Raw genomic sequence first — 18444 nt, 5'->3', positions numbered from 1 at the left:
GTGTGAAATGACCTGCCACAGGTGGACACGCCGCTGTGGTCAGATTGTATTAGGCGCACGGCGATATCAACTGGCAGCCGGCGAGACCGGTGCCATTAGTGAAACACAAGATGACAAGCTGCTGTTATGGTGTCCAGCTTTCTGCTGACTGACGTTAATTTGACATGTATTCAAACACTGAAGCCGCGCAACTTGTTAAAGTGTCATTTTGATGGTGAGTGTGGCACACGGGCTGCATAATCAACTACAGTAAATCATGATTAAATGAGAAGGCTGCTTTGAAGGAAGATGCATCGTAATGAATGGACGGAATGGATTTTTAAGTGGCACGCCTTAATGATGCACCAAATATTTACATACGTCTGTAAATCACGTCCAAGTGCAACGCTGATTCCAAAAAAGCTGGGATGTTTTGCAAAAATAAAAACAGAATGCAATGATTTGCAAAATTGTTTTCGACCTATATTTAAATGAATACAGAACAAAAACAAGATATTAAATGTTCAAAATGATTAACTTTTTTGTTTTTTGTGGACACGGTAATGTTTACCATCGCACTCAATTGAGCAGAAGTTAAAAATGATTTGCAAATCATTGCATCATTTTTATTTACACATTTTTTTTTTTGGGAAGTGGGGTTGTAATTATCACTGACTTAACAATAAAGTCGAAAGGTTTCTTTGTCCTTCAGTTCATATTTATTTGTAAAATAAAATGTTGAAACATTTGACTAGTTAAATAATGACACAAACATTTTATTGACTGATAAGAACACAAATAGTTATCTACAGTGACAATGAGTTTTCTAGCCTTACAACAGTTGGGAGTATTTTTTTTATACATGAACCGAAAATACAAAGTTACAGTAAACATGCCTTTTGATAAAAATATCTTTACAAAAAAATGTACATTTCTATACAACAGTTGTCAGTTACACGTCTCGACAAGCCCAACGATTCTGGTTAAAACCTGCAACGACCCCAACAAACTGTCAGTACATCATTTCAGCATTATTTTAAACTTAATAAAACTCTTTTTTTTAAGGATATTGACATTTGAAATAAACATGATAAGGACTATTTACAGAGCAAAATTAAAAAATGAGCGCTGAGCCAGAAACATTGACCCAGATAAATTACAACAGTAAAAGCAATGAGGGTTTTTTTTTTCCCAGCGTTTTTGCAAAATATTTGACACATCACCATACTGTTCATTAAATAACAGGCTACCAGCAAAAAAGATAAACATGTAGCAGAGCCATTTCCCTTAGACATGTTTTTTTTTTTGGATACAAAAATAGTGCTAAATATTACACATTATCATCATTCACCAGACACTTATTTTGAATGAGCTGCAGGACAGACATTTTATTTTTGTGTATTTTTTCAGGCAGCACTGCCAGGGTTGACTGTCGTGTTCATGACATTGTGCAAAAAATAAAATAAAATAATGAATTCTCTGCTTAAAGGGTCAGTTCAAACAAATCACAAAGCAATATCTTCTTACACACCCCTGGTGGTTTGGCTTTGTTTGCCCAAATTTTGCGCTAATAAGATATGATGAGGGGGGGAATAAAATTTAATTTATGATGCACCGTTTCTTTCGAAGGTCAAATAAAAAGGTGAGGAATGTCTGCAGAGGCGTGTGTGCAATTAGGACATTGTTTCTGAAAAGAAACATCGCTGCTGGTTTTTTCATTTTTAATGTGTCAAGAGCTGCAAATGAAGTTTCATTTTACCTTGATTGAACTGGGGTGGCTACAAGTCTCTGGGGGCAGATCTCTCAAATAATACCACAACTGTCTGCTTGACTAGACACCACTCAGCTTGAAGAGGGACATGGTTTCCTTTTTTCTGAAGTAATTCAGGTGAAACAACTCATTAAACCTCCAACAGCACTGAATCCAATGATTCAACTTTTCCACTGATGAAAATTAAAGTTGGACTAAATCAAGAGGTCTGTTTGCTGCCGTGCATTCACCTCGACTTTAAAAAAAAAAAAAAAAAAAAAAAAAAAACGCCCTCTGGAGGAGTTATGGAGCGGTCACATTGGACATTCATGTTTCCGAGCACGAACTGAAGGGAAAGAGGAAGAGTTCAATCGATTTGAACTTTGACACTGAAACAGTGAGGCGAGGCTCTCCAATGTTCAGACAGTTTAAGAGAGGGGGTGGATTTCACCTCTTATTCTGGAATTATTGACTTTTTTTTTCATCACAGCACTGAGATGTTACACAGGCAGCAGAGAAAGAGAGATGTTTCTTGGCTGCAGTAAGTGCAAAGATAGAGAGGTCAATGACAGTAAAGTATTTGATAAGAAGGTGTATAATTTATAAATTTGTTGAAGGCTGGTGTTAGCCCATTAGCCTTACTAGCTCCTGCAGTTTATGTTTTATGCCATTTCCTGTTTACATGCTGAAATCTGTCAGGTGAAATCTGGTCTGATGCTGCATTCAAGTCAAAGTCGGAATTTAGAAAATTCCAGCTTCTGACCTCCAGGTGTTCCAATGCCAAATACAAAAAAAAAAAAACATGGCTGACTGTGACAAACAGATGTTCCTTTCAGCTTCTGCCATGAACTTGTGCCCTCTTTGTACGTTAAAAAGAAAGCTGTTTTGATAAAAAACGAGTGACATATTTTATTTGTTAACTGTATTCCCATCTAGCTACATCAAGAGATTATCTGCCAAAGTCAGTAAATGTTGTATATGTCTTAATGTTTTTACATTTTTTGGTAATTTTAATGTTTTTCTGAATAACTTCTGTGCAGAGTGCCAGCTGATTGCTCAGGACTATGCATTAGCCTTTAACACTTGCAACATCAGCACCAATAAACTTGTTTAAATTGTGGCTTAAAAGCTTCTAAAGGACTGAAGTTGCTGGCTGATACACATCATCAGCCTAATGGATGCTGCTGGTCAATCAGGTGGCACACTGGGGGCATATTAGCTGCACACCTACATCCTCCTGAGAAAAGCTTTAAAGAGAAACTGAAAGCTTGAGACAACAAATAATTTTTTTAAATAAAAATGGGCATGCTGACATCCAGTCACTGGTCTTATAATTTAGTTTGGGGAAAAAAGTATATTAATTGGCCCCTCCTTATTCACAGTTTGCTCTGCGCTCCAGTAACAGTTGAGCAGCTTGTTACCTGGTGGAGATGTTGCTGGGGTTTCTGCAAAAGCGACATCAACAAAATGCTAAGGACTGATGTAGGTTAGCCAGCTAGTTAGCGAGTGTGTTGCTAATATTAGCTATCAGATGTTTTGCTTAAGATTAGTCTAGACATGTTGTTTTCTCAGGTCCCCCAGCAACATCTTCAAAATTTGGTTCTCTTTTCAACACAGACAAGCTGAGCACATCTAATTACAGGACACAGGAAAGGAGCCAGGTGCCAAACTTACTCAACTTATTGGAACACTGAGAAAAAAAGTGGTTGGTTTTTGCTTATCTGAAGTTCAAGTTGCAGGTTGAAATGCTTGAATGTTAGCAGCTCCACATGACAGAACTAAATCATGAACATCATCATGTAAGTAAATTGTGATAAATGAGTGGATTAATCCTCCACTGTTGGCCAGTTGGGCTTAATCTGACCACAAATTGTACTCATTTTATTAAAAGAGTAATGGGATGCTGCTTCGTATTGTAAGTGGCTCTTAATGTCTACTTTAAAATAATACACCTTCCACATTTTCTATTGCCTACATGAGACAGAATCAATGTGGGATGCAGAGGGAGATAGAAGAGGACAAGGAGCGAGGGCGTTGGCTCCTGAACAGCAGCAGTCCATGTTGGGATGCACAGGCTGAGCAGGGAGCAGCGCATTGAGACGTTGGGGCACTGCTCCCTGGCAGGAGGCCTGTGCCAGTGTTGGCTCTCTACCACAGGAAGCTCTTTCTGCTTCTGAAACTTGGCAGGAGTTGGAATATATGATGGAACAGCCCCACAGGGCATTTGTGTGATAAATGGATAAAGCTGGATAAAGTTATGCTCACAGCTATTGGCTTATGCATGAGTCAAAATCCGAAACCAGACGGCACCGATGTTTCATTCATTTTCTGCACATCATACTGCGATCGCAGATTGTTCTGTCATTTATTCATTCGATTTTTTTTATTTTAAGCAACAACAGAAATTCATTTAAAAAACAGTTTGTGAAATTACAGCGCAAACACATTTCATAAAAGCAGCAACAATTGATCAACAACGTCATGTTCCCTTCTTTTAATTCAATTTAAAAATCTGCAAAAAAAACTATTTCCTTCCCTTCTGTTTTATTTTTTCAAGGAACAGGATTAACATATGATACTGTTAGCCTCTTGCTATGAAATATAAATTGCACAGAATATCCATGAGGCAAACTCAGGCCAAATGCATTAAAATGGGTCTTGAATACATTTTCTTTAGAGAGCACATCACATTCGGTTTGTGCACAGCTGGGCATCTAAATGTGATTCAGCATCTCTTGAACACAACTTACAGTCCAGAATAGGTGTCTTGATCCCTCAGAGATCTTTTTTCTGTCTCTTGAAGGTGATGATGAATTCTAATACCACCGACCGGGGGTGTCTGCTGCCTCGTCCTGCAGTGACAAAGGAGGAAAACTGATGAAAACACATTATAGGACTGTGTCTCCTGCTCAAACATGGTGGCTATTTATAAAGCTGTAAATCTGATGAGGATTAGCCTGAGTTTTAAAGCTTGTCCGTTTTGAATGGCCTCTGAAATATCTCGGGAAGTGCAGAAATATTTTACTGGTAGCCGGAGCTGCCTCCCTAATCCTTCTGGACATGACTTATTGAGGTTCTTCTCACAGTGATTTTCTATCCTTGGTAGGCCTGCAAGCAAAATCATTCATATATTCTCCCCAACCTCGAGTGGGATTTTCAGGTTTTTAAATGTATGTGCTGTGAGGAGGTTTTGTGAATCGGCCGCTGATAGAATTTTAAAAAGGCACACATATGGAAAGGAAATGGAAAACTCAAGTGTAACATGTGGTTTCTTAAGAGGTGGACAGAGCTGGGAGCTGCCTGGACAGGCGGAGGGGGAAAAAACTGTGGTGTTAGATTTGAACATTTTCGCTAGAACTTACATTTAAAAGAAAAACAACAACTTTACAGCAGTTTTTTTGTCAATAAATACTGTAACAAAATATTTGTTGATGATCTTTTAGCCATGACAAAAAGGGGCTATTATTTTTATACATGAAAGAGGAAAGAAAAAAGAAAGAACCTGAATGTGTCTGCAAATCACACAATGTGTGTTTTGGAGTTTTACAACACAGACTAAAACTCTTTGATTTAGCTGCTTCACTTGTTGCGTCAATAATCTTAGTCTGAGTCCAACAGGTCTCTCATTGTAAATGCTGGCTAATGCAATGTTAGCTGACAGAAGCAGTTTTTTGAAGGTGCAAAGGAACAGATTTGTGGAAGAAAAGCATCAACAATCTCGGTGAAAATTGAACATGGAGCCACAATGAAACAGCCGTGAAAACATGCAGGCCAAAAAACGTACTGGTGCAGGAGGTCTCTGACCGTAAACGCTAGCTAATGCAACATTAGCTGATCTTACCACCTCTTTGAAGATTAAAAAAGATGCATATTTTATGCTCGGACCCAAAAACACAAAGGCCACCATGCTAACATTTAGAAAAGACAAACTAATGCGAACGTAACTGCTGTGGATGTAATGCTAACAATACTTTTCTCTTGTGGTGGATGAGTATTAAGGAGGCTACTACACTTAACTATAAATTCAAGGTACCTGTACTTAACTTGAGTGTTTCCATTTTAAGCATTTTTATTCTTCACTACATCTTGGAGGCAACTATTGTACCTTCTGTTCTTCTCAAGTGCCTGACAGCTTTATTTACTAGTACTTACAATTTTTCATACCCTTCCTACTAAACACAGCAAATGTCGCCTGCCTTTGTCGTGGTGTTTGAGTGACAGTTTCCAATAATAATGTGCATTTATGTCCCTTTGCCATCAGGCAATCCTTATCGTTGAACCCTGAAAGTGCCATCAACCGTCTACAGCACAAGAGCATTCTGTCTGTCTGACATTTACGGGAAAATATGCTGTACGCAAAGTATTTCATTATGTACTGTAGTTCCCTATAAAATCACAGCTTTTAGTATTTACACATTGATTTTAGCTTTAGTGGTGCTGGTTTGCAGATTTTTTTTTTTTACCTTTGGACAGAGTCAGACTAGCTGTTACCCCCAGTGTCCAATCTTTATGTCAAACTAAGCTAACTGCCTGCTGACTCGAGCTTCATAGTTAGTGAACTACAGAAGACTATTGTTATTATTATTGGTCAGGCACCAGGGACAAAATGAAGGATGTTGAAATACTGAGAATAAAGTGGATTTTCAGTATTGGTGCCAGGCGTAAAAGAATGAGGAGAGGAGAGGAGAGAAGACTGCATTTTGAGAATAAACTCAAAACGTCAGTAACATTTTAGGCTCGACGTGGTATTTCAACTTCATCCTTGACATTTTGACTTCTATCAAAATAATAAAAAAATAAATCTTTCTCTGATTTATTTTTTATTATGCCTGCACTAATACTGAAAATTCAACTTTATCCTAAATGTTTTGACTTTATTCTCGAAATGAAATCTAAGAAAATCTCCTCTTTTTTCCTCTTAATGTAGCCTGAATACTTGTAGTAAACACACTTGACAATGGTATTAATCTTATCATCTTAGCACGTAAGTGTATTTCCAGAGATGTCAAAGTCATCGTTCAAGCTAAAAAATCATGCTGCAGGTGGCTGCAATAATGGCAGCAGGTAATACCATTTTCTTTGAACTGCCAGAGTTTAGGAACAAATGGGAACAACAACAACAACAACAACAACAACAACAACAACAACAACAACAACAACAGGACAAATAAGTCTATTTCCAGAAGGAGAGACAGATTTGTGTGTCAACTATTTCAGCCTGGTATAAACAGGAAAACAGTGCCTTTTCTGCAATTATTAAAGATGGTAAGGGAACTAAAAAAAGCATTGATAAAACTAACATTTCATCGGCAAAAACTAGACTAAATTGTCTTTAGCTTTTGTAGAATAAAACTCAAAAGACTAAAACCAAATCAAAGGCAGGTGGCGAATTTAATTGCTTGACACTCTCCCATGAACAGAACAATTTTTTGGATTTCCTTCGCTCACCCAGAAGCAAAAGAAGACCGCAGCAGAGATTAACTCAATGTTTCATCAACAGTCTGCGACTCATAAACACAGCTAAGCACCCCTGCTATGAAGAAAGCCAGCCAGCACCGAGCCAACTGATGATGTGGCTGCATCATTACCCACACCCTGAGAGGCGAGAGGCAGGGAACTCTTTACCTTGGGCCTCGCCATTCATACCCCCTTCCACACAATTCAATTAGATGAATGCTGTTTATGGGCAGTTCTGGCCCATTGGAATGCCATTATTGCTCCCTCTGTTGTATTCAGCATTAGCCGCCCTTCACTGGAGCTGGTCTTCCAAATGTCATGGAGCTTATGACTTAGGAGATGATTAACGAATGTTTAGAGATGCTCAAGACACAGTTCAGTGGTCACGGCTTCTAACGAGGGCTGGATATAAGGCCTTTAATGAGGACTGGCTGGAAGAGGCTGCAGGACCTTTGGCAGACTTCAGAGGTGGCAAATAACAAATATTTCATCACTGAAGAATCTTTAGGTATCATGCACTTTACTCGAGTATTTACAGTATTTCCTTACATTTTAACACAAGTATTAATACTTTTTTTCTTGTTGTATTTTCATAACAGGCTTGTTAGTTTAGTTTTGAATAGTTTAAGAGTAATTATTGATTGTTTTTATTCTGCATCTTCATGACAACATCAGAACCAATTTTGACCTAAATGGATGGGACAATAACGCATAGAGAAGATGATTCCCTGGTGTATCATGTGATAAGACAAGAAAGACATAACAAAACTACATGACGGAACGAGACAAAATCAATGTAGAAGGTGCGAAAGATGTAATGATGAGAAACAACATAAAAGACATAACAAGACAAAAATGATGAATTAAGAAGAAAGAGACGTTACAAGTTGAAAAAGAAAGTAAAAAACATAACAGGGCAAAACAAACAAAATGATGTAAAGGATGTACAAAGATGCAATGAGGCGAAAAAGACCAAAATGGCATCAGATGAAAAAGATGCAAGAAGGTAAGAAGGAAGTAAGAGGTTCAGTTAGCTTTGCACGGAAAACAACGAGCAGAAATGTCTTTCAGAGGCCTACTTTTTACTTTTAAACTTTGAGTATATGTACTTTTTCACGTTTATTTGAGTAAAGAAGTGGAATCAGTACTTCTATTTTTTTTACACAAGCACCTGTACTTCTACTTGAGTAAAGAAGGTGTGTACTTTTGTCACCCCTGGCAGTTTTGCAGAACAACCTCTCAGCTGCTGTAATGGTCACTTGAGTTAAAGAGAAATCTGACGCTCTCACCTGATCTCAGTTGTCAATATCTGATACGTGGTTCTCTATCTGCAAAAGAAGAGAGAGGGAGTTAAAATCATGGATACACTGTGGCGATTTAAACTGAGCACACAGGTTGTATTTAATCTTTTTGGAAAGGTCACTGCTGATATATGCAGTTATGCCAACCTGCAGAACAGTCTTTGTGCTACATTATCACCATCTGTGATCAATGTGACCTTCAGGAAACAAATAAATCTCTTCCGCGATGTCTCTGAAAAGTAATGTCTTCTATTAGCGAGAGCGCTGAGCTTTCATGAAGGATAGCGTGCCCATGCTCACCTGGTTAATGGCTAATAAATATAGCGTTATAGAGGAAGCATGGTCAGAAGCATGGCCACGCCGCACAGCTGAACCCACATGAAGCCGAGGATAATTACTCTGATGTCAACGTGTGAACACGAGAAACAGCGTGGCCCTATGGTTTACTTCATATGTCTGAGAAAATATGTGAAATAACGTTTTAACTGCTGTACAGGGAGCACTGTGGGTGTTTTGAAGGTCTCCGCATGCAGATAAAACGTTATTTCATAAAGTTACAGACATCTGAACACAGTGGAACGAGGAACAGTATAGTAATTAGATATTTTAGTTTAAATGCTGTGATGAGAGAAAACCACATTCTTTTAAATGAAAAAAAAACCCAATATTAACATGCCATTTTTGTTCAGACACCAGTTTGTTATTAAAGTTCTGGTCCAGCTTGACATTTTCCATCCCATTTGCCGACTTCCCCACCATTCTGTGTGGTTAGAGGTCATCTGGACGAGCAAGCTGGCTTCATCAGCATAATAATTTTTTTTTGGGCATCCCACAAGGAGATGGAGCAGCCAGCCAGAGGAAGAGAGTAGCCAGCTAGTAGGATCCATGGTCATGCACCTGGAAGAAAAATGTTGGCCATAAAAAGCCTAAATTCTGTCACTATTCCATCATAGACCTTAAATACTGCAGGTTTTTCCTCTATTTTCACTTCTATTCTGAATTTAACGAATTATCTGTATATATGTTGTATGTTATGTGCATCGTGAAGGAACTACAAGTTTAATTTTGTTCTTTAATGAATGTCCTCGAATCCTAGAACAGGTCGGTGTGGCCAAGTCTGAACCACAAAATGATTAGGATGAGCAGATTGTGAATGGTTAATTGAATACAGCCTAAATGCTTTTTGTGTGAATTTCCAAGTCAGGAACGTGAATGAGAACTGAAATGATTATGCTGCAGTCAAATCCAAATCTGCCTGGCAAAAAGCAAGCAGGAGGGGCGGGACTGTAAGCATAAACTGTGTGAGCTAGCATGGCTTGAATACTAGCGACAGAAGTCTGCAAATCTGTTAATTATGCAGCATTTTATCTCTGTCAGTATCCTGAAGTCTGGATTTGTAGTTCTGTCTATACTACTTTTTTTTTCTGTTCCACACATGCGAAATAGATCGGTGTCTACAGGACTGGTGTGATGCTGCTTTATTATTTCGATATGCAATTATAAAACAATAAAATATGAAACAATATTTCCTGACTTAGAAGTCATTTCCACCTCCTCTCTCAAACTGGCTGGACATCGGGCGACATTGCGATTTTTGCCCGTCATTGTTTAATCAGATTGAAGGAGGTGGGCCGCTGGAAGTGGCTGATCACGTCCTCTGTCAAAATTTATGAATAGCTGATCGACAGAATAATAATCAGCTGTATTTGGATGAATTGTTAAAGTCATTTTCATGCAGAAATGTCAAAAACTGTCAAACAGTTGAGAGAATTTGCTGCTTTTTCTTTGTCTTTTGTGGCTGTAAACTGAATATCTTTGGATGTTGTTGATCAGACAAAACAAGTGAGTTGTTCACCTCCAGCACTAATAAATCGACAGACAAAACAATTAATCCATTGATCAAGAATTCATTAAATAATCATTAATTGTTGCCACTTCCTAACTGGAGGACTTTCAAGTGTGCCGCTGCAACATCGCTCATAGTATATGTGAAAAGTGTTTCCTCTCATCGCTTCTAGTTCGGAAGTAGTGTTACTCCTTATCAACTGTGGCAGGCCCGCTGAGTTTGGTCGTATAAGGGACTAGAATTATTCCTTGTCATGACAACGGTCAACTTTTGCATCATAACTTTCGATTTTGAGTGCAAAACTTTCACCAAAAAATCTTTTGATGTTGGCAAATGATGGTGCTACGACCCCCAAGTTGGGATAGGGGATGAGGGGTGTCACACTAAATAAATTTAACTGGGAGAAAAAGGAAGGAAGGAAAACTGAGACAAAATGATGCAAACCAAGGTTGTTTTATTGACAAAGTGTGTCAAATTAAGTTAAGTAAACAAATTAAATTAACATAAGGGTTAACTTAACCTACTAAATTAAACACAACACACGCACACAAAAGACAACAAGTGTCCATGCTAGCCAGGGATGCTAACAAGAACACATGCACAGAAGACAATGAGTGCCTTTGCTAGCTGGCAGGACTAGCAAAGCACATGAGGGCGCCAAAATGAGTGCCCTTGCCAACCATGAAGGTAAACAAGGCACATGAAACACAAAGAGAAGTAACTTCACAAGAGAAGTACTGAGAGTGCTAGCAGAGCAGACTTGCAGACTGTAGTCTGCCGAATGGCCCACTGGGCCTGATCGGCTGCACTCTCCAGGTTTTTAAGCACCAGGTCCTGATTGCAGAGCAGCTGCACCTGATGCCAATCACTGCAACTTGCAAGGGGGGAGGGGCAGAACCTGGGCACAGGAGTGCGTCATTCTGGATTAATGTTTGTATGACTCCCCAAAAGACTATGTTTAATTTTAAAGTCAGAAACATTTTGAATCATTTTATCAATGTGGTAATGCCAAGCATTATGCCGAAAATCTGTCTAAAATCAGTTTCCTCCCCGCCTCATTGTGGAATTTGCTGCTTTCCTCCATTTTAAAAATCATTTTAAATGTACTATCACTGAGTATTAGACGGTCGGTCGGTCAAAACAAGCTATTTTTAGACATCTGTCCAGGGCTTTCTTTTATTTTTAAACATTTAACATGTCAAATAATTATTGAAACAAATGTTAAATCTTCTCTACAGACCCGCTTCTCTTGGCTTTTCTATAGCAGTGCTTCTTCTTCAGTGACCTTGTGAAAGAGAACCCTCTTCACTCTGGTCTGCATCCACCACTTCACGGTCAGATCCACACCGGTCCGTGCAAGTCCGGCCTTAAACGCTCTCCGGTGTGTCTGGAGCCCTCGACTTTAATTATAGCCTGTAAGTATGTGTACGTGTGTGAGCCGGCGCCTGTGTGTGGGCCCGCGAAGAGCCGTGCTTCCACTGTTTGAGCTGGGGTCGACAGGGAGGAACTGTCAGTCCGGGCGCCCTCACCATTCACTCATGTGAAGCCCCGCTCTCTCAGATCTGTGGCCATGAATAATTCTGGAAAATTAACTTTCAGAAGGCGAAGACTGTCTGCCCACTTGAGATCTCCCAAAGTGCCTTGCTCTCTCTCCCTCCCTGTCAGCCCTGTCAGCCGTTTCTCTTACCAGATGGTGGCTGCCCTCCTCGTCGTAGTCGTCCTCGCCTCCGTCGGTCATCTCTCCCGCCTCCACGTCCAGCGCCCCCTCGCCGGCCTCCTCCCCGGAGTTTTCTGCCGTCTCTGACACGGACTCCTCATGCAGGGAGTCGCAGTTGTCCTCGTACTTTCTCTGAGCCTCTGAGTGAGAAAGGAGGGCACAGAGACTCAATTCAGAGTGCGATCACAGACGCTGTTTCACTGCTTCATAGAAGAGCAGAAAAGTTGACTTGGCTGCCTTTTCTGTTGCCCCTGCTGCGATCGCTAGAGGCTGTGCTGCTCTCCTACGCACACAAGTGGTTTGACCTCAACAGGTGACTGAGTAACACACACCAAATATATTCTCGACTAACTTTTCAGTTGACCATCTAACATAACACACTTGCTCCCCTTGCAACCAATGCAGCTGTCTGCAAACAACTGCCAAACTTTTATTTCCCTCAAGCTTTACAGGTATAACTGCAATCCACATCACTTAAAGTCCAACTCCAGTCATGTTTTAAACAATATAAAATGCTCTGCCAGAAGTAATAAATTGTGTCTGACATGTTTCTTTTTACAAAATTAGATCAAATCCCTTGTTAGAATAGCTTACGTACAGCTCTACGCCTTGCCTTCATTTACTATTCAAGGATTCATGAATATGCAAACAGTCCCTGCCCTCTCCACACTTCCCAACCCCCACCTCCACCCCTAAGTAGCTGCACCTGACTTCTCCTCTGTTTTGCTAGCTAATCACGGTAATTTGCTACATCTGGCTTCTCCTGTGGGCTGAGCATCGCTGCTAATGATATGCATAGCACCACCCCTCAACTTTTTTTTTTTTTAAACTGCCCTTGCTCATTGCAGTTTTAAAACAAGAAATGCTCAAACATGGTGTTTACTGCTTATTTACCCCTGATATTTCTTGTAACACATGAAAAACACCACACGGACATGTTAACATGTTAAAAACCCGGACGACTACAGCTGCAATGCAACATGCCGCATTCACTGTGCAGGCTAGGCTAGACAAGGCTAAAAATTCATGTTTTTATTTTTTATTTTTTATCCATACTCACTTATTTGACCTATGCTACCAATGCACAAACTGTACTTCAGCTGTAAGCTAGCTAACAACTGAGTATTTTTGTGTGTGCTCCACTACTGTGCAGACTCTGCCTTCAATTACACTATTATTATGTAATTACACTATTATTATGTAATTACACCATTATTATGTAATTACGCCCTTATTATGGCTCATGAGGTTTACAGAAATCACCATTATTATGTTTTTTGTTTCTTTATAAAGGGAAATCTTGTACTTGACCCTTTCATTTAAGTTATTCCCTTTTATACTGAATTTTTAGATACCAAATAATGTTGAACAACACACACTGGCCAGTGAATTGCCTTTACAGTTTCTGCACGACACTAGCTGCTCGCTGTTTTATATACGCAGCCACCTCAGTCTAAACTGAAAACCTTGGATTTTTCATTGTTAGCTCTGGCACCAACTTTGTTTTTCACAGTAACTTCAGTTTGCCTGGAGGACAACCGCGACTTGATTTAGCTGGTGTTCAACTGTCATGGAGTTAAAAGAGAAACCGGCTGCTCCTTGAATAAACCATTGCAAACATGCATACATGGCATAAAGTCTAAATGACCTTCACAGTGAGCCGCACTCTGCGACTGTCCCGTAGCGCAGGGCATCTATAAAGACCTCTCATACAAACTGAGTCAGCGTGCCGTTGACACCTGTCAGCTGTTATGACGGAGAGCTCTACTGCTCTTATCTCCCACAATGTCACTAAGACTTATGGCCTGTGTGTGCTCTTAATTTCCCTCCCTCAGTGGTTGGTGTCCTTTTTCTTTTTATCTCCCAGGCAGCTCTTATTCTTCTGTCTGCTTCTCACCCACAGTTAGGGGGGGTTACTTTAAAAAAGTAGTCCGATACAATTACTTATTACCTGTTAAAAAATGTGTCAATGAAAATATTAAAGTAATCTAACTCCATTAATTCTTGTTCCCTTTAAATTGCCTTAAAGCTCCAGTAGGCAAACTTGTTTTGGTATAATTGAGAAATAATTTCATAAAAACCTTTCAGCATATTGTAAATCAGGTGTTCTGAGAGAGAGCTACACTTCTGCACCTCCTTTGGTTCTGTTTTCAGCATTTAGAGAATCTGCCCTGTAGATGGTAGACCAATAACAGGTCTTTTAGGACCCGGAGTGCTCGTGCATGTTCCACCAGTGAGACCCTGAATCAATGACGGAAACTACTGCAGGAAAAGTGGCTATAAAATGGCATTATAATAAAGAGCACAGACACAGAGCCAACAAACAGTTGCCCAGTGCTGGGGAGCTCTTCAGAGGAGGGTCTGAAGCAGACTGGTGCTTCTGGTGGAAAAAAACACCGGGGTTGCTGTGATGCCGGCTACTTTACTGGCAGGAGAGGAGCTCAGAACTCCTGCCTCAACCTTCTGCAGCAACAAGAAATCATGGAGCCGTGGACCGGCCAGAGGAGACCTCAGCATTTGTTTTTGAAACTTTTGAGATGAAAAAGTGGATTTATTTTTACTCCCGTCTCTCAGCCACTCTGCAACGGCGATTCACCAAACAATTAAGGATGTGCTGACTGGCCAGATGAGAGCTCAGAGTTTGTTTTTTAAACTTTTGGGATTAAAAAGTGGATTTATCTTCGTGTTTGCTTGTAAACCTGCGTGCAGCAGCACCACGGAGGAGCTGACCGCACTGTTTACGGGGCAGGCAAATGAAACCGTGCTTTTGTACTGACATTTTTGGCCACGCGGGTCAAACTGTGTTTGCCGCTGGGCTGCATTTTCATGACAGCTTATATCACGGAGACGGTCAAGTCATGCTGACCGCGGTCCAACGGCGGTGAGCCTCTTTTCTGTCCCCCTCCAACAAGTGAGTGTTGTGATACTGATGAAGTCGATTTAAGTTCAGCTCTCAGTTCATCTGTATCTTCACACTGAATCTTTATGTTTTTAAATGTAGTTTGTCTCCTCTGTTGGTGTTTTTTACTGTCAAGAGTCTGTTTTATTACACACAGCTGATGTCTGTCTGTTTGTGCTTGCTCACGATAGCCGCGCTCATGAAGAGCCTGCTGCTCGTCTAGTGGGAGGGACTCAGGATACAGAAAACTAAACCTAACTCAGATGAGACTCAAAAATCAGCCATTTTCAGGCTTTCTACCTACTGCAGCTTTAATGATTTTCAATTTGATTCGTTCGTTTATTAGTTCTGTGTTCAACTATTCCTTCCTTTGCTGTGCATGAATTCATGTTTAGATTGTATCCCAATCACATAATGCTGCACACATGTAATGTGTTACTCTCACCAGAGTCGGCCCTCTGCTGCTTCTCAATCTTCTCCAGGCGTCCCAGCAAAGAGTCGATCTTCATCTTGATCTGAGTCAACTCCCGTTTAATAGTCTGCAGCTGGTCCGTCTTCACTGCTGAGACACAGAAAGACAGAAACACTCATTTATAGCTACTTTAAGTCGGGCTTAGTTTGTCCTAATTTCACTTGTGTGCTCATTTAAATGAGGCTGCTTCATACATTTTATCACAGGCAGCCTGCTGTCACCTGTTAATACTCTTAGTTTTTAGTTTTGGATATCATATCGTATCATCACTCTGAGTCACACTTTCCTCAGGGAAGAACATCTCAATCTGGCCAACTGCAAAGTTACCCAGCTGAAACTGTGGACCTGCTGCTTTCAATTTGAAGATTAGTGCACAGCTTACGCCCACCATGCTGTGCTGTGCTGCTCAAGTTTTGCTCAATAATGCCAATATCTGAACAAACTGTATGCTGTCTGTCAGTTGGCATGAAATGATTATATAAAACGTGGAGCTTGTTTACACTTCAGGATAGCATCTGCTTGGTTGAGTGCACAGGTAAAAAGCCTTGTATCTTAAAGTTATAATCCTTAAGATTCTCATAAAATCAAACCCTGTATTTGATGGTACTTATGGTTTGTATTTTTTCAGCCTTTCAGTACATTTACATTCTGTCATTACCTCTGTATGTATATTGTAGTTTTCAAGTCCACCATTCCTGTACTGGATGCAAACCGCTTCCATACACATAAAAGATTGACAGAAAAGGATGCAGTACATAGTCCATTGTTACTGTTCTCACTGATGTCAGTCAGTCCGACGGTTTACTAATCACTCCCCTACAACTGTATTAGAGCTATGAAGTTACTGAAGTTTTTCTACTTTTGCTGCTTTATATTAAAAACATTCAACAGACAAAACGAGGTGGCTTTAATGTTGAAGCAGTCACAGGAATCAGAATGTATTTTGTATCTTACCCCTGTGGTTCCCAAGCATTTTCTTCAGGGACGCCTATTTTTCTGACAACTCCCACCATCCCCACCCACTTACAATTACAAACAAGGCAAGACAAGGTAATTTAGCTGGCCTGCTCTCTCAGGAATGAAATGAAATGAAAATGAAGGCTGAGGTATCTATATTTTATATATAAATTCTCAAACTTCCTGACCACCCAGGGGTCGGGACCCTCAGGTTGGGAACCACTGTCTTAGCTAATACACCGGTAGTTGCTCACAGACTGACTAGTAACAACAAATGCCGCCAAATCAAACAGGACTGAAATCTTAAGAATTCTAACTTTTCTAAAAAGTGAGAGATTTTCATTATTCTAATAAAACACTATTGATTATTTAAGATGATTGAGAATGCTGAAATTTCTTCAGAAAATTTCTGGAAAAGACTATGAATGTGTAAGCCCGTGTGGGCTACACGGATAAAGTGTTCAGTTGGTATACTTCTATAAGTGATTAATAATTAATGTAGAGTGTTTTATTCAGTGCACAGCAGGCCAGCTAAGCATACAAAAATAAAAAAAAATTCTGCAGGCAAAAAATCCAATAAAAAATATGGAAAATATGGTTTAGAAATATAAATGAATACTGACGTGAAGTTTAAAAATATTTAAAATTTTTTCCAGATTATTGCAACTTAACACAAATAACTTTTGTCCCAGAATATAGTCTCTGAAACAAAGAAATTGTAAAAAAAAAATTAGATCCATAAAATTAAGCATCACTCCCAATGCTGTAGGTAACTCTCTAGTATCTCTCTTGTGTTATGTTTTGATGGACTGCTGAAGTCAGGTGACCTAGTTTAACCGACTAGAAAGTCTGTATAAGTCTATGAAACCAACATTTAACCAATATTCAGCTGTGACATTGTGTAACGTTACGAATGTTATGTACAATATCTTATGGTACTTATTTACTTTAACCCAAACCATGATCTTGTTTCCTAAACCTTCCCAAATAGTGTTGTTTCTAAAACCTAACCAAGTATTTTTGTACCTTTATTTTGAAAGTCTACCTGGACATTGCATCATATTATTATAACATGACTGCGGACCCTGCATGTGCAAAGCTGACGCTTGAGGGAAACCCACAGTGTCATAGTTTAGCCACTGACCAAGGTGCTGTATTTGACAAGCTGGGGGTGAGAAAATGTTGCACCAAACTGCCTAAACACTGAGAGCTTAACTGAAATTCGAATGTAGCACATGGAGCTCAGTCAAAAATGAACAAACGATTGAATCCCAGAGGAACAGCAGCTCATTTGCTCTTTGAAAATTCACATAAATTTGTTTGCTCCAACCTTGCTGAAGGTTATTTTGCAGCTGAAATGTGAATAACAAGTGGCATGTATTGTAAAATAATGCAAACAGCACTTTTGTCTGTAGATCCTCCAGACTGGATTACAAAAAGACTTTGCTTGTGCAAAACTTGTGCAAAGGTGTTTCAGTTGCATTTTTACATTTCAGACACCCACTGCAAGTTTGGCTGATCATTGCCTCACTAACGGTAGAGCATGAGAAACTGGGGGGCCCAATTTGCCCTCCCGCAGTTTCTGTTTACTGCCTTATGAATAATTGCTCTCCCCTTCTTGCTTTGCTTCGGGTTTTATGAAACATATCTGAGCTTTAGGTAAATGAAGCGTGACCGTATCATGTCAAAGTTTGAGTCTTAAACTTGATATGTCATGTGCAAATAAACATCTGCAGAAAATAAAAAAGAAAAAAAAAATCATCTGAAGGACATTGCCATTAATTCAATCTGGCCCGTCTCACGGTTGCTCAAACGAGGGTGTACTCCTGAGCAGCTTGAACTGAGCAGATTAAAGAATTTAGACCATAAAGTAATAAGATAATCTCATTCCTTAACCCTCGGCAGCTGAAATGTGTCATCTTTTGAGAGGAAGGAAAAAACAGACACCAGAAGTTGAGGAGAAAACATAAAATTCTCTTTGACACCTATCAGATTCTGTCAGGGCTGCAAACAGGATGGATGAGCACTCGGTAAACAAACCCACGAGTTCCTATAAAGCTCCAGCT

General features: G+C 39.8%; 1 protein-coding gene across 3 annotated transcripts in view; it reads right to left on the bottom strand.

Moving 5' to 3' along the window:
• Nucleotides 1-3612: 3612 nt before the first annotated feature.
• The window catches only part of LOC146307737 (RNA-binding Raly-like protein), a 138994-nt gene continuing 124162 nt past the window's right edge, over nt 3613-18444 (bottom strand). For 2 of the 3 annotated variants that reach the window (XM_084747654.1, XM_084747653.1), the window contains exons 6-9: nt 15395-15511; nt 12021-12190; nt 8476-8514; nt 3613-4581 (exon numbers count right to left, since the gene is read on the bottom strand). In XM_084747654.1, coding sequence (XP_084603780.1) covers nt 8482-8514; nt 12021-12190; nt 15395-15511 — 320 coding nt within the window. In that variant the 3' untranslated portion in view covers nt 3613-4581; nt 8476-8481. The remainder of the gene's footprint in view (nt 4582-8475; nt 8515-12020; nt 12191-15394; nt 15512-18444) is intronic. The other variant, XM_084747655.1, reaches the window with a different exon arrangement.

This window comes from Lutjanus erythropterus, chromosome 21 (genome assembly GCF_056507025.1).
Source record: "Lutjanus erythropterus isolate fLutEry1 chromosome 21, fLutEry1.hap2, whole genome shotgun sequence".
NCBI lineage: Eukaryota > Metazoa > Chordata > Actinopteri > Lutjaniformes > Lutjanidae > Lutjanus > Lutjanus erythropterus.
This window is presented reverse-complemented; position numbering and strand designations above follow the sequence as displayed.